The sequence below is a fragment of the Toxorhynchites rutilus genome, chromosome 2, assembly GCF_029784135.1.
Source record: "Toxorhynchites rutilus septentrionalis strain SRP chromosome 2, ASM2978413v1, whole genome shotgun sequence".
NCBI classification, from domain to species: Eukaryota; Metazoa; Arthropoda; class Insecta; order Diptera; family Culicidae; genus Toxorhynchites; species Toxorhynchites rutilus.
Genome location: NC_073745.1, coordinates 108042804 through 108062689, shown reverse-complemented (window position 1 = coordinate 108062689; position 19886 = coordinate 108042804). Strand labels below are relative to the sequence as shown.

At 38.0% G+C, this 19886-nt stretch overlaps 1 protein-coding gene across 6 annotated transcripts in view; it reads left to right on the top strand.

Moving 5' to 3' along the window:
- The window catches only part of LOC129764463 (lissencephaly-1 homolog), a 136940-nt gene extending 124059 nt beyond the window's left edge, over positions 1-12881 (top strand). For all 6 annotated transcript variants that reach the window (XM_055763554.1, XM_055763557.1, XM_055763559.1 and 3 more), the window contains 5 exons: positions 4177-4634; positions 4706-5019; positions 9473-9628; positions 9727-9922; positions 9986-12881. In XM_055763554.1, coding sequence (XP_055619529.1) covers positions 4177-4634; positions 4706-5019; positions 9473-9628; positions 9727-9922; positions 9986-10059 — 1198 coding nt within the window. In that variant the 3' untranslated portion in view covers positions 10060-12881. The remainder of the gene's footprint in view (positions 1-4176; positions 4635-4705; positions 5020-9472; positions 9629-9726; positions 9923-9985) is intronic.
- Positions 12882-19886: the final 7005 nt, after the last annotated feature.

Genomic DNA, 19886 nt, shown 5'->3' with positions numbered 1-19886 from the left:
AAAATTGGATAGTCCTTCGTAACGCAACCGATTTTAAGTTTTTATTGTACACCTCAATATGTTCCCAAAAAACGTCATCCTACGTCAAAAACCGACAAAAAGAAACAACTACAGCACACGAAACCTATTCGATGATGTTGGTGCGCGAGAATAATGTTGCAACCAGAGTCGTCGACATAATAAATTCAAAGTAATATTCGTTCCCATTGTATTTTTCAAACCGCGACGGCGACGGTTATTCATGGGCTACCAAAGAAGACATCCAAGTGAACACCATCTACATAATAAATCGAATCGTCGAAATATTTCGTGGTTCCACGCGCGTTATTTCTATCGTTATTTTCAAATGGTGGCGACGGAGTTTATAGAACAACAGACTGAACTGGTTTTTGATGATATCGTACTTTTTAATCACTTATCAATGGACTACCTGAAAAGAACTCATCTACGATAAATCTAACTGACGCAATATTTGACGATTCCTGGCACGAAATTTTCATCGTATTTTTCAAATCATGACGGCGGAGGTAATCAATAGGTGACCTGAGAATTGTAAATGTATAATCAAGAAAATTCCCTTATGGTGAGCTATATGGTTGTGTCCCATTCACCCGAAACACGTTTACCCGATGCACATATTTACCCGAATGTAACGCATACCCGAATGTAACAAACACCCGAATGCAACATATACCCGAATGAACATGTACCCGAATGCGACATTTACCCGAATGGGATGTTTACCCGAATGAAGAAGGAAAAATTCCGACAAATCAGTTTATGAGTTTTGTCGAATCTGCTGTTAGGAAGTTACGAAGTAAACTGAGAAATTGTAATGACGAAATTCGAAAAAGATGTTGAAGACTTCGCTGTGTTATTTTTAGAAATTAGTGTAGGCACAATTGAAATGCTGTCTTTTTTCCTTTCCGTATTGCTCTTTAAGACCAAGAGATCATTCAGAAATAAGCATGGGTTATGAAATATTCCGAAAATTAAACAGGTAACTTTAACATAATTTTTTTTAATGAAAATGTGAATAGAATAGATAAGAAAAAATGGTACTTACGTATTTGCCGCTTTCGGGTATTTGTTACATTCGGGTATTTGTTACATTCGGGTGAGTGGAATTCGGGTGAATGTCTTTCGGGTAAATGTCATTCGGGTGAGTGGGTTTCGGGTAAATGTGACACAATCGAGCTATATATTATGTGACTTTTCGCGCGTAGTGCTATACATATCGTATTTTACGAATAGCAAAGGCGGAGGTAATCAACGGGCTACCTGAGACGAGAATTGAAATAACTCCTCTCTAATGAATCGAATCGGCGATATAACTCCGCCTGCGAATGACGGATCTCTATAGTATCCCTAAGGAGGATGGTGGTAATAGCTGTTATCCATGGTTATTATTCAAAGAACGAAATGAATAATGGTGACAGTGACAGTAAGGACGTTGCCGGTGTGGTTATTAACTATTTAAAGCTCAATTCACCGAAACTTACACAATGAGAATGATTTGCTACTCCCAAGCGTCATTCGGTGTGTTCTTTGTACAATTTCGCTGGTTCAGATCAATCACGAAGAGCACCTACGAAGTGTGCAAACTACCCAGGCTCAAGCTCTACTAAATCGAATCGGCGATATATTTCATTATTCTTCGCCCGTAGTTTCTAGTTTTAATGAGCTCTGCTATAAGGATTCAGATCGACGATAAGTTCATGGATTTTTCTCGTATTATATCTTTTAAGATATTTAGCAAATCGCGAAAGAGGAGGATATCAATGGGCGACTTGAGGATCAAGCATCCTAGAGAACACGAACCGATGAAATATTTCGTAATTGATCGCGCGTATAATCTGTCGTATTTGTTTGAACGCGGCGACGGAACACCGATAAGAAAGACGATGTGCTGTAGAATCTAAACAAAAGTGCACAACTATATTCACATGGACACTGACTACAGACCAACATAGTGTATTATTTTTGCTAGCACGTCATAAACGCTCGAAAATATTCACATCATCTCAGCTACCATATTGATTAACTCCGCCGTCGTGCAAAATACGGTGAAAGTTTTGCGTCAGGTATTGTAAAATATATCACCAGTTCGATCAATCATAGGAGAGTTCTTATGATTGATTTCTCAAGTAGCCCATTGATAAACGATTTAAAGATACGATACCATTTTAAAACAGTGACGTGTAAAAACTAAATATGAAATATAAGTTCCTCTAAAATCCTCGTATTTCCTCGAAGTACCTCGAAGAAAACTACACAAGCATTGCGAAATGCCATAAATATTATTGATTTTTACAGATAACTAAGAAAAATATAAAACATTTTCCATAGAAGTAGGTTAGCATCAGCTATCCACAATCCTAACTGAAACTTGAGCCTCTGTTGTCAGGATAAGTCTATGTTTTATGTTTATGGCGTAATCGAAACCAACGCGTTTCGGATCGATTTTGCATGCTTACATTGAAAATACCAGACTATTCACACCTGAATTAGCTGAACCTGTTGACCCACCCAAACCCACGGTGTGTGATGTTCTGAAACGGTTCCAAGAATTTGCTGGTGAAACACGACTGCGTCGCTATGGACGTTGGAGAGTACTTCAAGGTACGATATACCGGGGCTCTGAAGTACTTCAGGACTTCAAGTACTTCAGAGCCCCGGTATATCGGACAAAAAGGTATTGAAGATTCCGAAAAAGTAACTCGTTTTGCTAGCATTCTGTAGTTGCGGATTAAAAATTGCAGCTTTTGTAACTTCTAGAATCATGATCCAAGAAAATTTATAAGGCGTTATCGGTAAAAAAAATCTAGCATTGGACTATGTTGTGAAGTAAGGCACGTAAAAACACGTAAGCTATACCCGATACATCCATAAGTTTAAAATCGAAACGCAAATTTTCACTCTAACGAGATTCCCATAATCGATTTTTTTTTCGAGTTCAATCTTTACCTCCGTATAGGAAATACCAAAGTATTGGCGGTACACTTGCACGCGCCAAGCAACTCTGGTTATGCTTCACTTTACATCCGAGAATATCGTTCACTTGGCTAATAATCGAAGGCGATCATTGATGCCGTAACCTGCGTTCGTTAACACCGGCTTATTTATTGGCAAAAAGTGTCCTATCCGTGATAAGGTGGCGAAGAAGTGGGGATGGAGCAAAAAAACTTGTCAGCTTGGGTATTTCATACTTTCGATTTGCGCGCTACCCTTTGCACTTATCTTTCTTTTTTAATGCTGCAACCTTTCAATTTCCTCGCAGAAAATCGATACGACGATCGAGAATCATCGAACGTGATTTGTGTTTCATCGCTCGGCTAGCTTCATTCTGGTGACCGAAATACACTTTTGATGGTCGTTCGAACCCCGGGCGAGAAGGGTGCCATGCATCATAAACAAAACCGCGAGGGATTTCCGGCTGTTTGTGTTGCATTTTTGTTTTGTTGCAATCACTTCAAGGATATTCCGCTCGAATCGGTAACAGCTATTACGCAAGAAAGTGTCCCTGTGGTGGTCAGATGGCGCTCATAGGGTTAGGTTAGGATTTTTAATTGCTTTATTCACTAAACGGGTTTTGCATGCCGCCAAAGCCCTTGACTGTGACGGATTTTAATTTTCCACCTGCTTGCAGTTCATTCGACCATTGTTTACTTCGGATTTGCCCTTCCTTCTCGAATTAATTTCAAGCGATTGACTTGGCGGATAGGGAAGTGATCTGTTTTCTTCTAACTCGGCTCATTGTTTGTCAATTCAAACAATAATCTTATTTATAGTTAATAGTTAATGAACTCCTATTATGCATAACTGTTTACTCGGTTTGTCTCTCAATAAGTCATATTCTTAAAACTGCTAGCCCTCAGTAGGATTACGGTTGATGTTGAGGTCAAACAGCACAAATCCGTTGTACTATCCTTCACTAACGATTACGTGCAAGAATTTTGCAATAAATCACGGATAGGTATAGTATAGAAGCGTTGAGATTCAACTAGACATCAAGTCTGGGCAATGTCGGCAATGACGCACGTCAACGGAGCAAGAACCTTCATCATCAATTGTAAAGTATATCATTCGTACCCCTCTGGAATAAGCTCTATTATACGTATATCTTCATTTATTTAACGACCATTTTTTTGCTTTTACCCTTTCCGCTACTTGCAGTAACCAAGCGATCGCCGACTATCTGGGAAGTAATGGCTACACAGACGCTCTCGAGGCATTTAGAAAAGAGGCAGACATGCCGAACGAAATCGAACGAAAGTACGGTGGCCTGCTGGAGAAGAAATGGACCTCAGTGATACGGTTGCAGAAGAAGGTAATGGAGCTCGAGGCCAAGCTTTCGGAAGCGGAAAAGGAAGTAATCGAGGGTGCACCCACAAAGGCAAAACGTACGCCCACCGATTGGATACCGCGACCACCGGAGAAGTTTGCTCTGGCAGGCCACCGGGCTACAGTGACCCGAGTGGTGTTCCATCCCGTCTTCAGTATGATGGTATCGGCATCGGAAGATGCGACTATCAAAATATGGGATTTCGAGACCGGTGAATACGAGCGGACGCTCAAAGGTCACACAGACTCCGTGCAAGATCTTGCATTTGATGTACAAGGAAAAATGCTCGGTATAAGATATACATGACATTTTATTTTATTATCCGGCTAAACTGTCTCTCTGCTCCTTTTCCCAACACAGCATCCTGCAGCTCCGACCTGTCGATCAAGCTGTGGGATTTCCAGCAAACGTACGAGTGTGTCAAAACTATGCACGGACACGACCACAATGTGTCCTCAGTTTCCTTCGTACCGGCCGGTGACTATCTGCTTTCCGCCTCCCGAGATAAAACGATCAAGATGTGGGAAGTGGCGACCGGGTATTGCGTTAAAACCTTCACCGGCCACCGGGAGTGGGTCCGGATGGTGCGAGTTAACGTTGACGGTTCACTGATGGCGTCCTGCTCAAATGACCACTCGGTTCGCGTTTGGCAGACGAACTCAAAGGAATGCAAGGTGAGTTCATGAATGGAAAACGCTTTGATGACCACGGGGCTGTAGGTAAAAGTGGGTCTTGTTTGTAGAGTTTTTTTTGTAATGGTTAAGTCACAAAAAAAAACTGAATAGTTTTATTTCATATCAGACGGATTTCGCGCCTCGTTTCGTTTATTTGGATGGCAGCATCTCTTCAGATTTCATTCAATATTCATAGATATGGAGATATAGTCTCTATATAGACTATATACACTCGACAAAAAAAAATTTTTAGAAAAATTTTAGAAAAATGGAAAAAAAAGTTCCGCCGTCGCCACGGCCAAATTGGTCGAATTGCACTACGAACTACTGCCCCATCCACCGTTTTCTCCAGATTTGGCCCCGTGCGACTATTTTTTGTTTCCAAACTAGAAAAAGTCACTCGCCGGGCGGAAATTTGAGTCGAATGAGGAGGTCATCGCCGCAACGGAGGCCTACTTTGCAGACCTCGAGAAAACATATTTTTCAAATCAGCAATTCCAAATAAGATCGTCCTAAAAATGCAAATTTTTAAAACTTGTATTTTTGATTCCAATGAAAGTGTGTATTCTGTTTGGGTTGGAGGAAATATGAGTTTTTCACATCAATTGGGAATTTTTTGACTCAAGCGTAACTTTTGAAAAGGGCGTATCGATTTTAGTAAGAGAAATCTTTGATAATTTATTTCTCAAAAACTGCAAAAACTATTTTCATATTTTTAAACAAGCCCTTTGAATGGTTTACAACCAGACTGCTCTTTTTAGCAACAACAAAAATTACCAGTGCATTAAGTCTGGTCTCAACGTTGCCAAGATATTATATTTTAGCTGAAAATTGTTCTGAGTTAGACCTACTTCACGTAGTACATCAGAAGGACAAATAACAGAGAATTATAATCACAAACTGCTGAAGAAGGGATCGCTCCCTCTGCCCCCTACACTACGCAACTCATTCAGCCATTCCATGTCAAACCGATATACCTAGCGGTTCTCAGACTTTCGTGAATGGTGGTAGTTTTGTTCCTTATCTTAAAATATCAGACCCCTATTTTTTTGATGTAGGACTACGTCTTGCATTAAGGGCCTCAAATCAGAAAACAGGTCACGTTTCCATGAAATAAAGTTAACATTAATAACTATTTTCGCCGCGAACGGATTTTGGCGATTTACATACAAAACGAATTGGAATTTCCCTAAGATTTGTTTGATATATTCTATACATTCCAATCCCCTGGTGTGTAAATGATTCAAATTGATGAAAACTAGAAGCATTTCCATTTTCCCATACATTTGTTATGCATTGTTATGCATTTGTTATTTGTGAACTTACCTACCCGTACCGTCAATAACGAGTAACTTATCGACGAGCTACGAAAGGAAATATTTACCTATACACACAACCATATACAAGGATTAAATAAATTACAGTCAACTCTCCCTAACTCGATGTTTTGTGTCTCGATATGTTTCCTAAGTCGATGGGTTTCATGGTACCTTCGATCGAATTTACAAGCATTCTTTTCTCCATAACTCGATACCTACCTTGTTTACATATTTAGTCGCTTCAAGCCACCAATGAATGGCTGTATATAATCGAATCCGAGTCAAAAAAAAATGTTTTTGTCCGTTTTTTATGCGTGTATATCTCTTTTTTTGCTTCCATCATAAGTACCAAGTTTTAATAAAATCGCAGAGGGTCGCGTCAAAATTTGCTGTTTTTTAGCTGATTTAGGGTGGGATTGCTCTATTTTATCACAAAGCTTTTCAAAAATATCAAATTTTGTTCTCACCATAAAGTTGATCTACGGGCAGAGACGAATACAACAAAATAAAGACAGCACGAATGTCCCTTCCTCGAGTTTCGCGCTTACTAACACATTTATTTGTATTTATATAAATAGAAGATATAGAGTGCCTTATTTCGACTGAAAATTGATTTCTTCTTTCGAACAGAGATCAATTTCGGTAGCGCAAACATCGAATGGACTAACAATGCTTATCATGGTGTAAGTTTTAGAACATATGGGAATTCAATTTTCCGAATTTTTCCAACATTCGTTCAGAATTTTCCTAAAATTTTCCGATTCTCTCTCCGCTCTATAGATCTACGGGAGGAGACGAATACAACAAAATAAAGACGGCTCAAATCGAACCATTCCTTCCTCGGGTTTTGCGCTTACCGAAACATTTGACCTTCCATTTTTATTTCTATAAAAGATTGGCTTCATTATTATACGGAAAAGACGGTAAAATTTCGCTACAGTAGATCAATTACTGAATGATTCGTGGAACTTTTATGAAAATTTAGCGAAAATATATATGATTCGCTGGTTTTATGGCTAAACCGGATTTTGCTAAGTTCGTATTTTTTTTTTAATTTCAATAAGATCAATAAGATCGCTGAAGTCATTTAGTCTTTTGCTTGTGGTTTTAATTTGTCATGAATTCATTTATTGGTGAATCACACCTTTAAGGAAGATGGCGGTTCCTTCGGCTGAAGGATACCTGGATGATAGCTCAGGAATCTGTATAATATGGCACTTCAGGAAGACCATTAGATGTGGCTTGTATGGAGGAAACAAAACACACTTTAGAATAACTTCTTAAACGCGTTATTTATTTTCGCGGTCTAACACGAATGGTAGTTGGAATTGGAATGATTATAATATGGGTAGAAATCGGTTTGAATGCTTCGTTTGTTTTCTTGATATTCGTTGCATTTCATGTTATACTTCGAGTTTTTCTGCTGTTTCTATTTGTGTAGGCGCCACACATTGCATTATTGGAGCTAAGGGAGCGATTTGGATGAGATTGAAGATAGAAATGGACAATGAAATTTGGAAAATACAGTAAAACCTGTTTTTGTGCGATTTTTTTTGCGGTTTCCTGTTCTTGTGCGGTATATGAAACAAAGCATATTTGACGAAGTTATCGTCCATTTAGTTTTTTTTCGATATGCATTTCAGTGCGAAAATAGCATATTTGCGTCTCAATTATCCTTTCTGAAATCATTCCCCTCATCCCATCAAATGCTCTAAGTTTTTGCATGACATGATATCTAACAGCATCACGTTTCGGCATGCAACTAAAAGCACAAAACAGCCACGCGCAACCGAAGAGGCAAACTGTCCCATCGCAAAGCAGGGAAACAAAAGGAAATTGAACGGTGAGTGGCGTGGATTTGAGTTATTCTCTTGTGGGAATTTTTTTTTATGCGGTACCTATCTACCGCACAAAAAAAGTTTTTTCAAAATGTGCACCGAACACGGTTTTTTAAAGCTACTGGTGAAGTTTTGCACGATTTTTTTATGCGGTCCCTATCCCCCGCACAAAAAAAAAGGTTTGCCTGTAGATATACTTGCTCCTTCTTCGCGCTGTTAATTTTGTCCTAAAAATTTAATTTTATGTAATTTATTTAAACTTCGAATGGTATTTACCTCCAAATGATGTTCAATTGCAAAGTAGTATTAACCTAGCTCGATCATTTCCTAATACACAGAGGCAGAGTCGCTTTTTACGCGGGGAATACGTGTCGCATAAACAAAAACCGCGTAAATTCCAAAATCCGCGTAAAAATAAACCGGGTAAATTTCAAAATCCGTGTAGAAATCTAACAAACATTGAATTATTAGTTTTAAATGCAACCCATATTCTAACAATTGATTAACTGATTTTTTTATGCATGCTACAATCATGATATCTGTTTCTCCTTTTATTTCTCAGCTACTAATGAGTGATACAAACTTGTTTCGTCACATCAATTAGCACATTAATTTCTAAGCGGTTAATGCGTGACACGTAAAAAAAGCGTAACTTTAGAATTTCGCATAATAAATCCGCGAAAAAAATAACTGCGTGTAAAAAAACGCGTAAAAAGGGACTTCAGTGTATTTTTAAAAAACTTCAAGATGGCAGACCTTTGAAGATTATGTTTGATACAATATCTTTGGCAGCTGAATATTATTGAATCCACGAGAAATTATCCACGTGAATCCCTACTCAAATCCGTTGATCTGTATCTCCGTAAACATTAAACAAATGTGTATATATGAGGATATTTCTGCTTTCTGTTTCTCACCGAGATTTTCTTCAAATTTTTTTTTATTAAACCTCGAAATGGGGATGTGCGTGAGAAAGTACATTATTCGGATCCGTTGTTCAATCTTCGTGTAATACGGGTCTATAGGTCGTCAGAGATCGGTTTGATTTCATTTCCTGTTTTTTCGTTGGTGTTCTATAACGAAGAGATGATGATTTTCACCGTGGACCTTGACGAAAATTTTGGACCACCCAAAATAAAATGTTTTGCGTTACTTGACCTAGTAAGAGTTTCGAAATTGATCCTTATTCAGGAAGGAGTCTTCTTTCATCGATGAAAAATCTTACCATTTAAACTGTTACAAACACATACACAAAAAATGTTTGTCTGTTTATTACATTGAAGTCTCATTTTGCAGGCTGAACTGCGAGAGCATGAAAACACAGTTGAGTGCATCGCTTGGGCGCCAGAATCGGCCACCGCAGCTATTAACGAGGCAGCTGGAGCAGACAACAAAAAAGGAGCTCATCATGGACCATTCCTCGCGTCGGGATCAAGGGATAAGACCATCCGGGTAAAACCCATTCGTTGCTTTATATTTTATTCTCGATCGAACCCATATAATATAATGCATATAATGTTTTTATCGCCCTTCTTACGTTTTCGCCGTAGATCTGGGACGTCAGCTCTGGACTGTGTCTTTTCACGCTCAATGGTCACGACAACTGGGTGCGGGGCATAGTGTTTCATCCTGGCGGTAAGTACATGATTTCCGCCAGCGACGACAAGACGTTACGCGTCTGGGACCTACGCAACAAGCGCTGCATGAAGACACTATATGCTCACTCACATTTCTGCACATCGCTCGGTAAGAATGGGGTTCGCATAGACCGGTGAGGATTATCGTCATTTTTTGAATTTTTGTTTACAGATATGCATAAGTCACATCCGTACGTAATATCGGGTAGCGTGGACACAACGGTGAAGGTTTGGGAATGTCGCTAAGCGCACACGCCCAACCCAAAGAGACGTGTGTTTTCGTAACTGTATTTTACTAACTCGATAGTGATGAGATGAAACAACTACACAGCGTAGGAAGTAGCAGCTGAGCAGCGAGGTGTGAGGTATCTATTTAATAACACAAACACAGAAGAAGAAACAAAAATACACTAACATTCTCTACATACACACATGATATGAATAAACAAAATGCAAACAGATACAATTTCAGCGAATACCTATACCGAAATATTTAAAACATAATATTTTCTTCTTTCATTGAGGCATAACATTGGTAGAGTAAACAAACTTTCAATAGTATGGAATAAAAGCCACCAAAACAGTCAAATGCGAGAAAGCAAAATTTATACAGCTGTTTAACTGAAATCGGACGCAGTGAAGCAAGCATGCAAACTTTATGGAAAAAAAAACATTATCAATATTATAATCCTCATAAGTACTATTCTCTTAGCAAGTAATCATGTCTACTGGAAACTGATGGAATGTGAAGTGGAAAACGCCACATTACAATGGAATAGAAAATTTGATTTGGGCAGGGCATTTTTAGAACGCAAATAAGGAACGCAATCGACATTGACATAACCTACAAACCTACAAACGACCGAATGACGTCATGACCGAAAAAAAGAACGTCGAATCGACCATAGTGGAACAAGAAGAAAACATCCGATAACCACCCCCTCTACTCGCGACTGGGATAACAATTTGCGAATGGTTGACTGTTTGTTGATTATTTTTCTCTTTTCGCGTCACTGTGTATGTGTTTCGGTTTGTTTGAACCTCTCCATTGCTTCGCTAGCAAAGCCTCGGACAGCTGGATCAATTGTAGCCTTTTCATCAGGGGTTGTGACTCGTTGAGATGCGTCAAGATTATGTCCTGTTTGTATCAAAATTTCTTCGTTGGACAAGTAGAGGAGCTGACATGTGGATGTAATTTGCTCAGTCTTTTACAACTTTTTTTTTTGGAAAAGCATGTTTGCAACATAAATTTGAATTTCGATGCCTTGATTAGCTGCTCAGCATTGTTGACACCACTCTCTTACAGATATGTATTACTTATAATTCATCGTTGTTTCATTTCCTGTATATATCTAAACCTACACGAGCCCTAGAGCCGTAACTCGATTTCGAGATAATTTTAATCACACAAATTAGCGAATACATATATTTTTTTTTATAAATGGCCGCATTATTTTGCCACCTATAGTGATATGAGATAAGCATCGCAGATCGAAAACAGTTGAGTCCAACGTCGGAAGTGTTCTGATTTCTGGCGTTGGAGTGGAGAAATAAGCTGAGTGCGAGCGAACGAGCGAATGAGTGATGGTGAGAACGACTAACGTAAAACACGTGCCGAAAACTAAGAGAAAGTAGTCTTCAAAACATTCAGTCCATCTTGTAAAAAGTACACACTAATAACTAATTAACTGGCGACACGTTGGGGAATGCAAATTTACTGAATATGAAACATTAGAAACACTAAGGAACGATGGTTATTAAATTATTAACTATAATTAAAGCTAGAATACAAGAAAAAATAAACAAAAAAATGGATCTATTGCTAACCGAAACCAGGAAAAACAACAGCGCATGTTTTAACTGACGAAAGTGAATGAATTAAATAACTTATAAAGAAAGTTGCTTAAAATTAATGAGTTGATACTCTATATATATTTAAGCTTGCTGCAACACAACCTTAGAACCACAACTATTTAACGATGGTTTAATGAAATGATCCTTTGCTGAGCACTGTTAGTAGAGAAAACACGAAGAGAATACAACGCGATATTTTTCGAATAATTTTCCCAGCTGATAGAGACACACAGAAATTGCCAAATGCGATTGGGAGGGATATTTCTTTTACTGTATTGTGGTAGAATCATAGCTTATTTTTCTAGTTAACCGTTCCGCGGGACCGCAGCGGACCCAATTCTCTTTTTCAGCAGTGGAAAAGACGGAAAGGATTTTTGTTCGCTTATAAAAAGTTCTGATAACTTAGTTTGAAGCTAATTATTTGGAGTTTTTTTTCTGTAGAAATGTGTTTTGGAAGTCATGTGAACACAAAGGTTTGTCTGGTTGTGGATATCACTGTTGGAGCTCCTAGAACAAGGGACGAGGAAAAATATTTATAAATGGGGATAATTGTCATCTGCTTAAACATTCCTAAACGCCCCCATTCAGAGGGCCAGCAATTGAGTTCTCCCACCGTTTCGACGAAAACGATTTGATTTTATTTTAAGCGTACCAGCAAATAATATTTATAGTCGTAAATAGTCGATCTTGCTCCACATCAACGGTGAAATGATATAATTCCTATGTAAAAGAATGCTGCATGACATTGCAGTGGCTCCAAAGTTACCCACACCAGTTCAGCCCTCGGCTCAATGATACTTGTGGGGAATCTAGATTTATTTGTTTATTCGAATGGCAAGAGATTTTAGCAGAAGCAGCTAATTTTCTTAGAAACTTTTAATGAGAGTGCAAATACTTTTAGTTTTAGTTTTTATGATTGCATTGAAACAGAGAGAAAGTGTATCGAAAATAAAGAAAAAAATGGAAAAAAACAATCTATTCTGTTTATGGTCCGGAGTAAACAAAAACGGAAAGAAACAATACCGATAAGCTTTCTATCAAAATGGGTGAAAACGAACTAATGGTTTAATAGATTGACAGATATGTTTCGAACATTCAAACGAAAAACATGAATAAATAACATTATAGATTAACTGCAAACAAAAACTTACGTGACTGCATATTCTCTTTGTAAATACTATTGAAAATGGTAATAAATACGTTCAAAACAAGAACGTATTGTTTATTGTTCAATTCGAAAGAAATTCCTTTTGATGCTGAGATAAGATGAAATCGCTATTATATTAAAATTAAACGAAATCTGTTATCTAATGAAAATGATATTATAATGTCACTTGGAATCCAGAACCCTAAAATTTTATTTTCTTAAAAAAATCTTTTCTCGGAAAATTTGGATAAAATTAAAGAAGTCGGAAGGTGCCGCAACTAACCTTATCCTACCGGTGGCGCCCGCAAATTCTTCTTGATTTATCGAGATTTTCGACTTTGAAGTTCATTCAACTCCGGACCGCTTTTCTTTGATAACGAAGACTTTAAATCTTTCGATTCAATCGTCTCCGACCATAACTTGCTTGTACCGTTTCAGTCCTAAATCGGAGATTTTCTTGTCCGGGTTCGGGAAACGACTAGCGGTTTGCATTTTTTTTTCTTATAGGAAATTGAAAGCTGTAATTTCGACGGTATTCTAACAAGCTTACTAATGAAAAGTAATAGTTTATTCTTTATTTTACATCAGGAGCGCTCTCGTAATAGGCGTTCATAATTGAACAATTTTCGTAACGCGATCGATTTTTAGTTTTCCAATCTGTACCCGAAAAACGTAATCCTACATTGAAAGTTGAGGATAAGGGTTACTCATTGGCAAACTTCGTCCCGCCCAACATTTGTTTTTTTGTTATCAATACCTTCAAACATTCACGTTTTCTTACTATGAGCAAGTTCATGGGTCCAATCGCAGAACTGTTCATTGATTGATCTTCTAATCGACCCTGTTGAATTTACCTTTTACTATAAAATTCCTAGTATTTCTAACAAAACTCATCATTATAATATCAGATTATTTTCAGACACAATTCTCGTTCAAGATTTTTCAACCACTTGCAAATAACATGTTTCTCCGTTACATGGAATAAATGTTTTATACAGAAAATATGATAGAATAAAGACAGTCCTAAATCGGACAATTCCTTCCTCGAGTGCTGCTCTTATCAACATATTCGGCAATACTTTTTTATTGAATGATTTTCATCACATTAATATCCATTTCCAGTTTCGAACAAAGATCAATTTCGCTAGCGCAAACATGAAATGGACTGACAGCACTTGTCACTATGTAATTGTAGAACATATGGGAATTTAATTCTCCCCGATTTTCACTTTTTCCTTCAGAGTTTTCCGAAAATTTTCAATAGTCATGTTTGGTTGGAATATTTTTGGTAGAAAAATGTGTAAATGTTTCTTGTCCCCTAAAACCTCCACATGCCAAATTTGGTTCAGTTTGCTTGATTAGTTCTTGAATTATGCAGAAATGTATGTTTTATTTGTATGGCAGCCATCTGCTTCAGCATGATTTGCACAATTTTGGGAAGTTCGTCGAGAGCAACGGATTAAGTGTGAACCCCAACAAATGCTCCGTCATGATCTACACAAGGAAAGTTCAGCCGATAACATTCAACAATAGGCTAGGATGTTCGAGCCTACAACATGTAGAGAATGTTCGCGATTTAGGTGTGACGATGGATTGACTGGATTAACGATGGATTAACTGTCACATAGAACGAATAGTAAAAGAAGCACTGAAATTAATTGCACTCACTCATCGCTTCGGGCAAGAATTCTCCGATCCGCATGTTATTCTAAAAATTTACACCACTCTTGTACGGTCCAAACTCGACTTTGCGAGTGTGGTGTGGCGACCGCAATATGATTTGCACATCCAAAGACTTGAGAATGTCCAGAAAAGGTTCCTGAAGTTTGCGCTGAGAAATCTAGGATGGAGAGAAGAACACCTGCCAGCATATGAAGATCTCTGCTGTTTGGTAGACCTGGATACTGTCAGCAGCAGACACAAGATCGCGGATATAACATTCTTTTGCAATGTACTGAGCGGACGGATCAGAAGTCCGTGTCTCTACGACCGGATCTACTTTAATACCAGCCCCATTTCACTTCGTCGCAGGAGGGTGTTTAATCCACCCCTAAGACACAGGAACTACACACAGCACGAACCGACAACTAGATTCATGCGTGAGTTTAACGTGCTACAAGAAGTGGTATCTGTGAGTATGACAACAGATGAGATTTGAAGGAAATTAAGATTATTTTAAAGGAACCAACTAAATGGAAATGTGTATTTGATGTTTTCATGTTAATTTTAAGAAGGGTAACGGGCTTACAGCCTATAATCCAATAATAAACAAACAATCAAGTGCGATCAACACACTTTTAAAATAAAAAAAATAATGAATGAAAATTTACTTTTCTGTATCAAATATGTATTCTATGTAATACAGTATTACATTTTCTCGCAAATTATGAAATAATATTGAACTGAAATTGTGTCTGATGATGATTTTATATTATAATGGCGAGTTTTTGTAAATGTTTTGTGTAGTGAAATATGTAGTCAAATGGTTAAGTAAGTGTCGTGTTTTAAATAATCGAATAACTTAAGAATCTCCATTCAAATTTTAAGATTGCAAAACTGCCTTCTTCGAATTTTCGCGAATTTGACGATTGTTTCGAGTTAAATATGATTAGCGAATGGGCGCACCTAGTGATCCCCGATAATCGTTCGATTAATTGATTAATCGAATACTTCCTACAGAAATCGATTATTAATCGAACGAATACTACGCAACCAATAATCGAAGCGAACGAATAATTTACGTCGATTAATCGATCCAAACCCAGAGAGAAAAAAACGAACGGTTTTATCCTGAAATTCAATCATTATTTTTGACGGTCCCCTAAACTCGTAAACGAATTTCAATGCAATCAACGTGAATTGAGCTTCGTTTACGAGTTTAGGGAAGCGTAAAAGATAAAATTGATTTTCAGGCGAAATGAATACATTTTTGATTCCCGATGTCTTTCTAGCAAATGAGAAATATAAGTCTATCTAATTATTTCTCTCAGTGTGACGATTAATCGATTATTTGGTGCGATTAATCGCATCGAATACAAACAAAATTCATTGTTTTTGCAAGTTCAATATTTTTAAACAAAAGCCTAGCTCATTGATTTCAATTTGATATGTCGATCATCTAAATCGGTTCAGTGATTCAAAATTATGAACATAAAAAAAAACATTTTTGGGAAAAAGTTGCAAAAAATGGTTTTTCGGTCCACCCTAAAATGGAAATGGTCACCCAAACGAAAAAATAAAAAAATATCGGGTTTAATATTTTGCAATAAAGAACAAAACTATTACTTTCCATGGAAATCTGAGAACCACTATATCAGTTTGGCATGGAATGGCTGTATATACAGATTCGTGTGATTTCAATAGCCCGTATTGGAAACAATTTTAAGGCTATTGGAACAAGTTTTTGGGCCAATAACTAACAAGCATATAACACGTAGAAATTTTATCTTTCGAATGAAGAGTTTATCGTATCATTTCGATCAGTTGTTTAGAAGATATTAACGCTCAAATTTTGTTGCTCCGGCGTAACGGTCTCGTTTTCGAAACTTCGAACTTACACCCCAGTAGCGATGAGCAAAACGGTTCATTCCAGTGAGCGGCTCAGAGCCTACGCTCAATGAAAAAAGCCGGCTCATTTGAGCGGCTCGACGGCTCTTTTCGAGAACTGGTTCATTCGGATATGTAAAGGATGGAAGACGTAACAACATTAGGTTTAAAACAATAATCAGTGCAGAGAATAGTAAAAATATTACTGAAGGTTTTCTCTGATATACGAGGGCGGTCCGATAAGTACTTAGTCTCATCGCCCGATAATATCAGTATCGCAAGAGAGATAACTTATCGTGCAGTACATTCTCGTAAACGGCTACTGTCAAAATTTCAGCCGAATCGGACTCATAGTTTTGTTTTGACCGTGTGTGGAAGCGGGTAGAAAAATGGATATTCCGCCATCGCCACGGTCAAACTGGTCGAATTGCACTACGAACTGCTGCCCTATCCACCGTATTTTCCAGATTTGGCCCCGTGTGACTTTTGACGTAGAACTACGTCTTTCATTAAGGGTGCCAAATCAGGAAATCAGGAAAATCGTTTTTATGAAATAAAGTTAACGTTAATAACTATTTTTGCCGCGAACGGATTTTTACGATTTACATACTAAACGAATCGGAAATTCCCTAAGATTTGTTTAATATGATATACATTCGAATCCCCTGGTTTGTAAATGGTTAAAATTCATGATAACTTTAAGCGTTTCCTTTTTCCCATACATTTGTTCTGTCCATTTGTGTGCTCTCCCGAACAGAGCTGTCAATAACGAGCAACGAAGGGGAAATCGTAGAATTTAAAGTCTCTGTGAACAAAGGAAAAGAAGAAGAATGAAGCGGATTAGAGGCGAATGAACTGCAAAGTTTAAAGCCTCTTAAAAACAAAGAAAGAAGAAGATGAAGCGGAATACTTGCCTAGAGTATAAACAGTGGATCTCGCTGAGGCAAACTTTCATTCGGCATCGGACTGTTGAGCAATCCAGATCACTTTGCTTTCGCTGCGCTTCGATCTAAGATTTGACCCCACCAGTGGTAATCCAACCTGGATATCGTCGTGTTGTTTTTTTCAGTTCGTTTTTCGCGTTATTCGTATCGTGTGTTTTTCTTTCCGCGTCATAAATTAGACGCTTCGCGTAATGTGTGATAAGCAAGAAGAAGAGGAAGGCATGCTCGAGCCCTGCAAAAAATGAACGCATTGCCAGGGGCAAAAAAATTTCGAAGCAAGCGTCATCTAATGATGCACGCGATGTTGGTGCAGTTAAAAGCGCTCGCACTGAACCGAGCCTTCGCGAGTGTGACATCGCATCGAACAACAGCGAAATAGGCGACTTCGGCGCGTCGGTCGAAAATGTAAACGCCGTTACCCAGGCATGGGTGTTACAGCAGAGTACAAGCTGTGTGGCATAATTCAGTCTTTTTCCAAGCAGGCCAGTAGCAAAACTTCCTCCACTAAGGGTGACAGCTGTGCTTATCTCTAGCAAGAGGAAGTAATGCAACTTTTTTCGAGGCCAGTAATATTAACAGAAGCGTTTCTTTTGAGAATAGCGCAAAATGATGAGAAGTGTTCATATTCCTAGTAGTTTCAAGTTCACGTTATACGAACGATGCCCAAATGTGCGATTCCACTGAGGCAATACTAAATAACATGTAGCATGATATTTGATACTTGCAAATGATGTCATTGTTGTTGTTTCCATGCGGTGCCAAAGATATATTGATGTAGTTATGAGATGTGGAATAATGGTACTGGTGCAACATGTATATAATCGACTGTAGCCGAGTCTATGTCAATTGCGAAAAAGGCCACCGGACTAGCGTTCGAGGTAAATTTTCATTGCATTGACATGAAATAAATTGCGACATAAGATTAGCTAGTGTATTGTTCTGCGAGGGCAAGAATGAATCATCAATCAATTATCGTCAACTTGTTCTACAATGAAAAAAACATTTCAGAGATTATTCTACTATGCAGTTGTTTCTAAAATTTCACAGCATTATTGAATAATATCCGAAGGTATAAACGAGCGACTTATATAAAATAACAGCGTAGTTCTACGTCAACAATGCGGTCGTATCTTGGACACAACCTCCTATAATTTTTTTTTTGTTTAAAAATGTTAATGCGATAGTCTCGAGAGCGAAGGCTCTGGTCGGATTGTGCACCGTTTTATTTTTTTTATTTTGTTGTAGTTAAAAAAAATGAAAGTAGTCTACAAAAGTTTGAGCCTCGCGCGCGTCGCGCAGATATAAAGAATATAAAATAAAAGTTTTGTGAGGGCCGATCTAGGATTTTTCGTGATAGAAAATTTCTCGACATCCCTGTATGGGGGTACTCATTGTCTATCCAAAACTAGGCTGGCGGTTGGACTTATGCTCGGGTGGACCAATTGGCTGCAAGGGCCTAGTCGGGATCGTATCGGCTCTGTGACATGACTGAGTATTGGCTTCTCTTTTGATAATGTAATAAAATATTTTTTGTCTTTATATCTGTAAGTAAAATCAGTTCGTTTTTTTTGTTAAACTGATTTCAAAGCTGAGGAAAAAATATTATCTTCTAGATAGCTCGTCTTGCTCAAACCTTTGTAGGGGAAGGTGGCGGGACCATCATCATCATCATTTTTTTGGGGGAAACGTGCCAATGGACGCTCGAACAAAATGTCCACAGCGGAAACACTCCTGGGAATTAGTCTTAACACGAATAAATCATACTTTAAAAAGTCACTCGCCGGGCAGAACTTTGTGTCGAATGAGGAGGTCATCGCCGCAACGGATCCCCACTATGCAGACCTCGAGAAAACGTATTTTTCAGATGGATTCAAGATGTTGGAGCATCGCTGGGTCAAGTGTATCGAGCTAAAAAGAGGCTGTGTTGAGAAATAAATCGCCACTTTTCCAAAAAAATAGTTTTTTTGTAGGCTAAGTTCTTATCGGACTGCCCTTGTATTTCCATCACAACAATCTTCTTTGCTTTTTTAATTTATAAACATTATCTTTTCAATGTTATCTGATGAAAGTCGAAGATTGCCAACCAATGCATCAAAATCCTCCCATACAGGTGATCGCCCTTCATCACCAACGATTTGTGATATTTTCATAGGAGTGTATTCTATGAATGTCATTTTTGGCATCTTTATCAACGAGTGGTGTGCATAATTGCACTTTCTGTTTCATTGTTGCTTGAAGCGAGGATCTAGTAGTATTGGTTAGGCTACTAATTCGTCTGACTCAATATTTGTAAATCGCTTTAGCAGCTCCGGAATCAATTCATTACAGAGCTTTTTTATAATCAATAGAACTGATTTCTCTTGATCCATATAATATTGATCATGTCCAATTATCAGTCAGAAGAGTATAGCAGTTTTCGATAACGACACAGTTTTCTCCCCGTTTTACATCCCAAACATTTTTAGAATGTTCCGAATGGAATGTTTTCATGATTAACTGTGTTATATTAGTCAAATCATTTCATTCGATACTCATATGCGGAAGCTGCATGAAAATAGTAATTGACCATCTTGGAGTTGGAT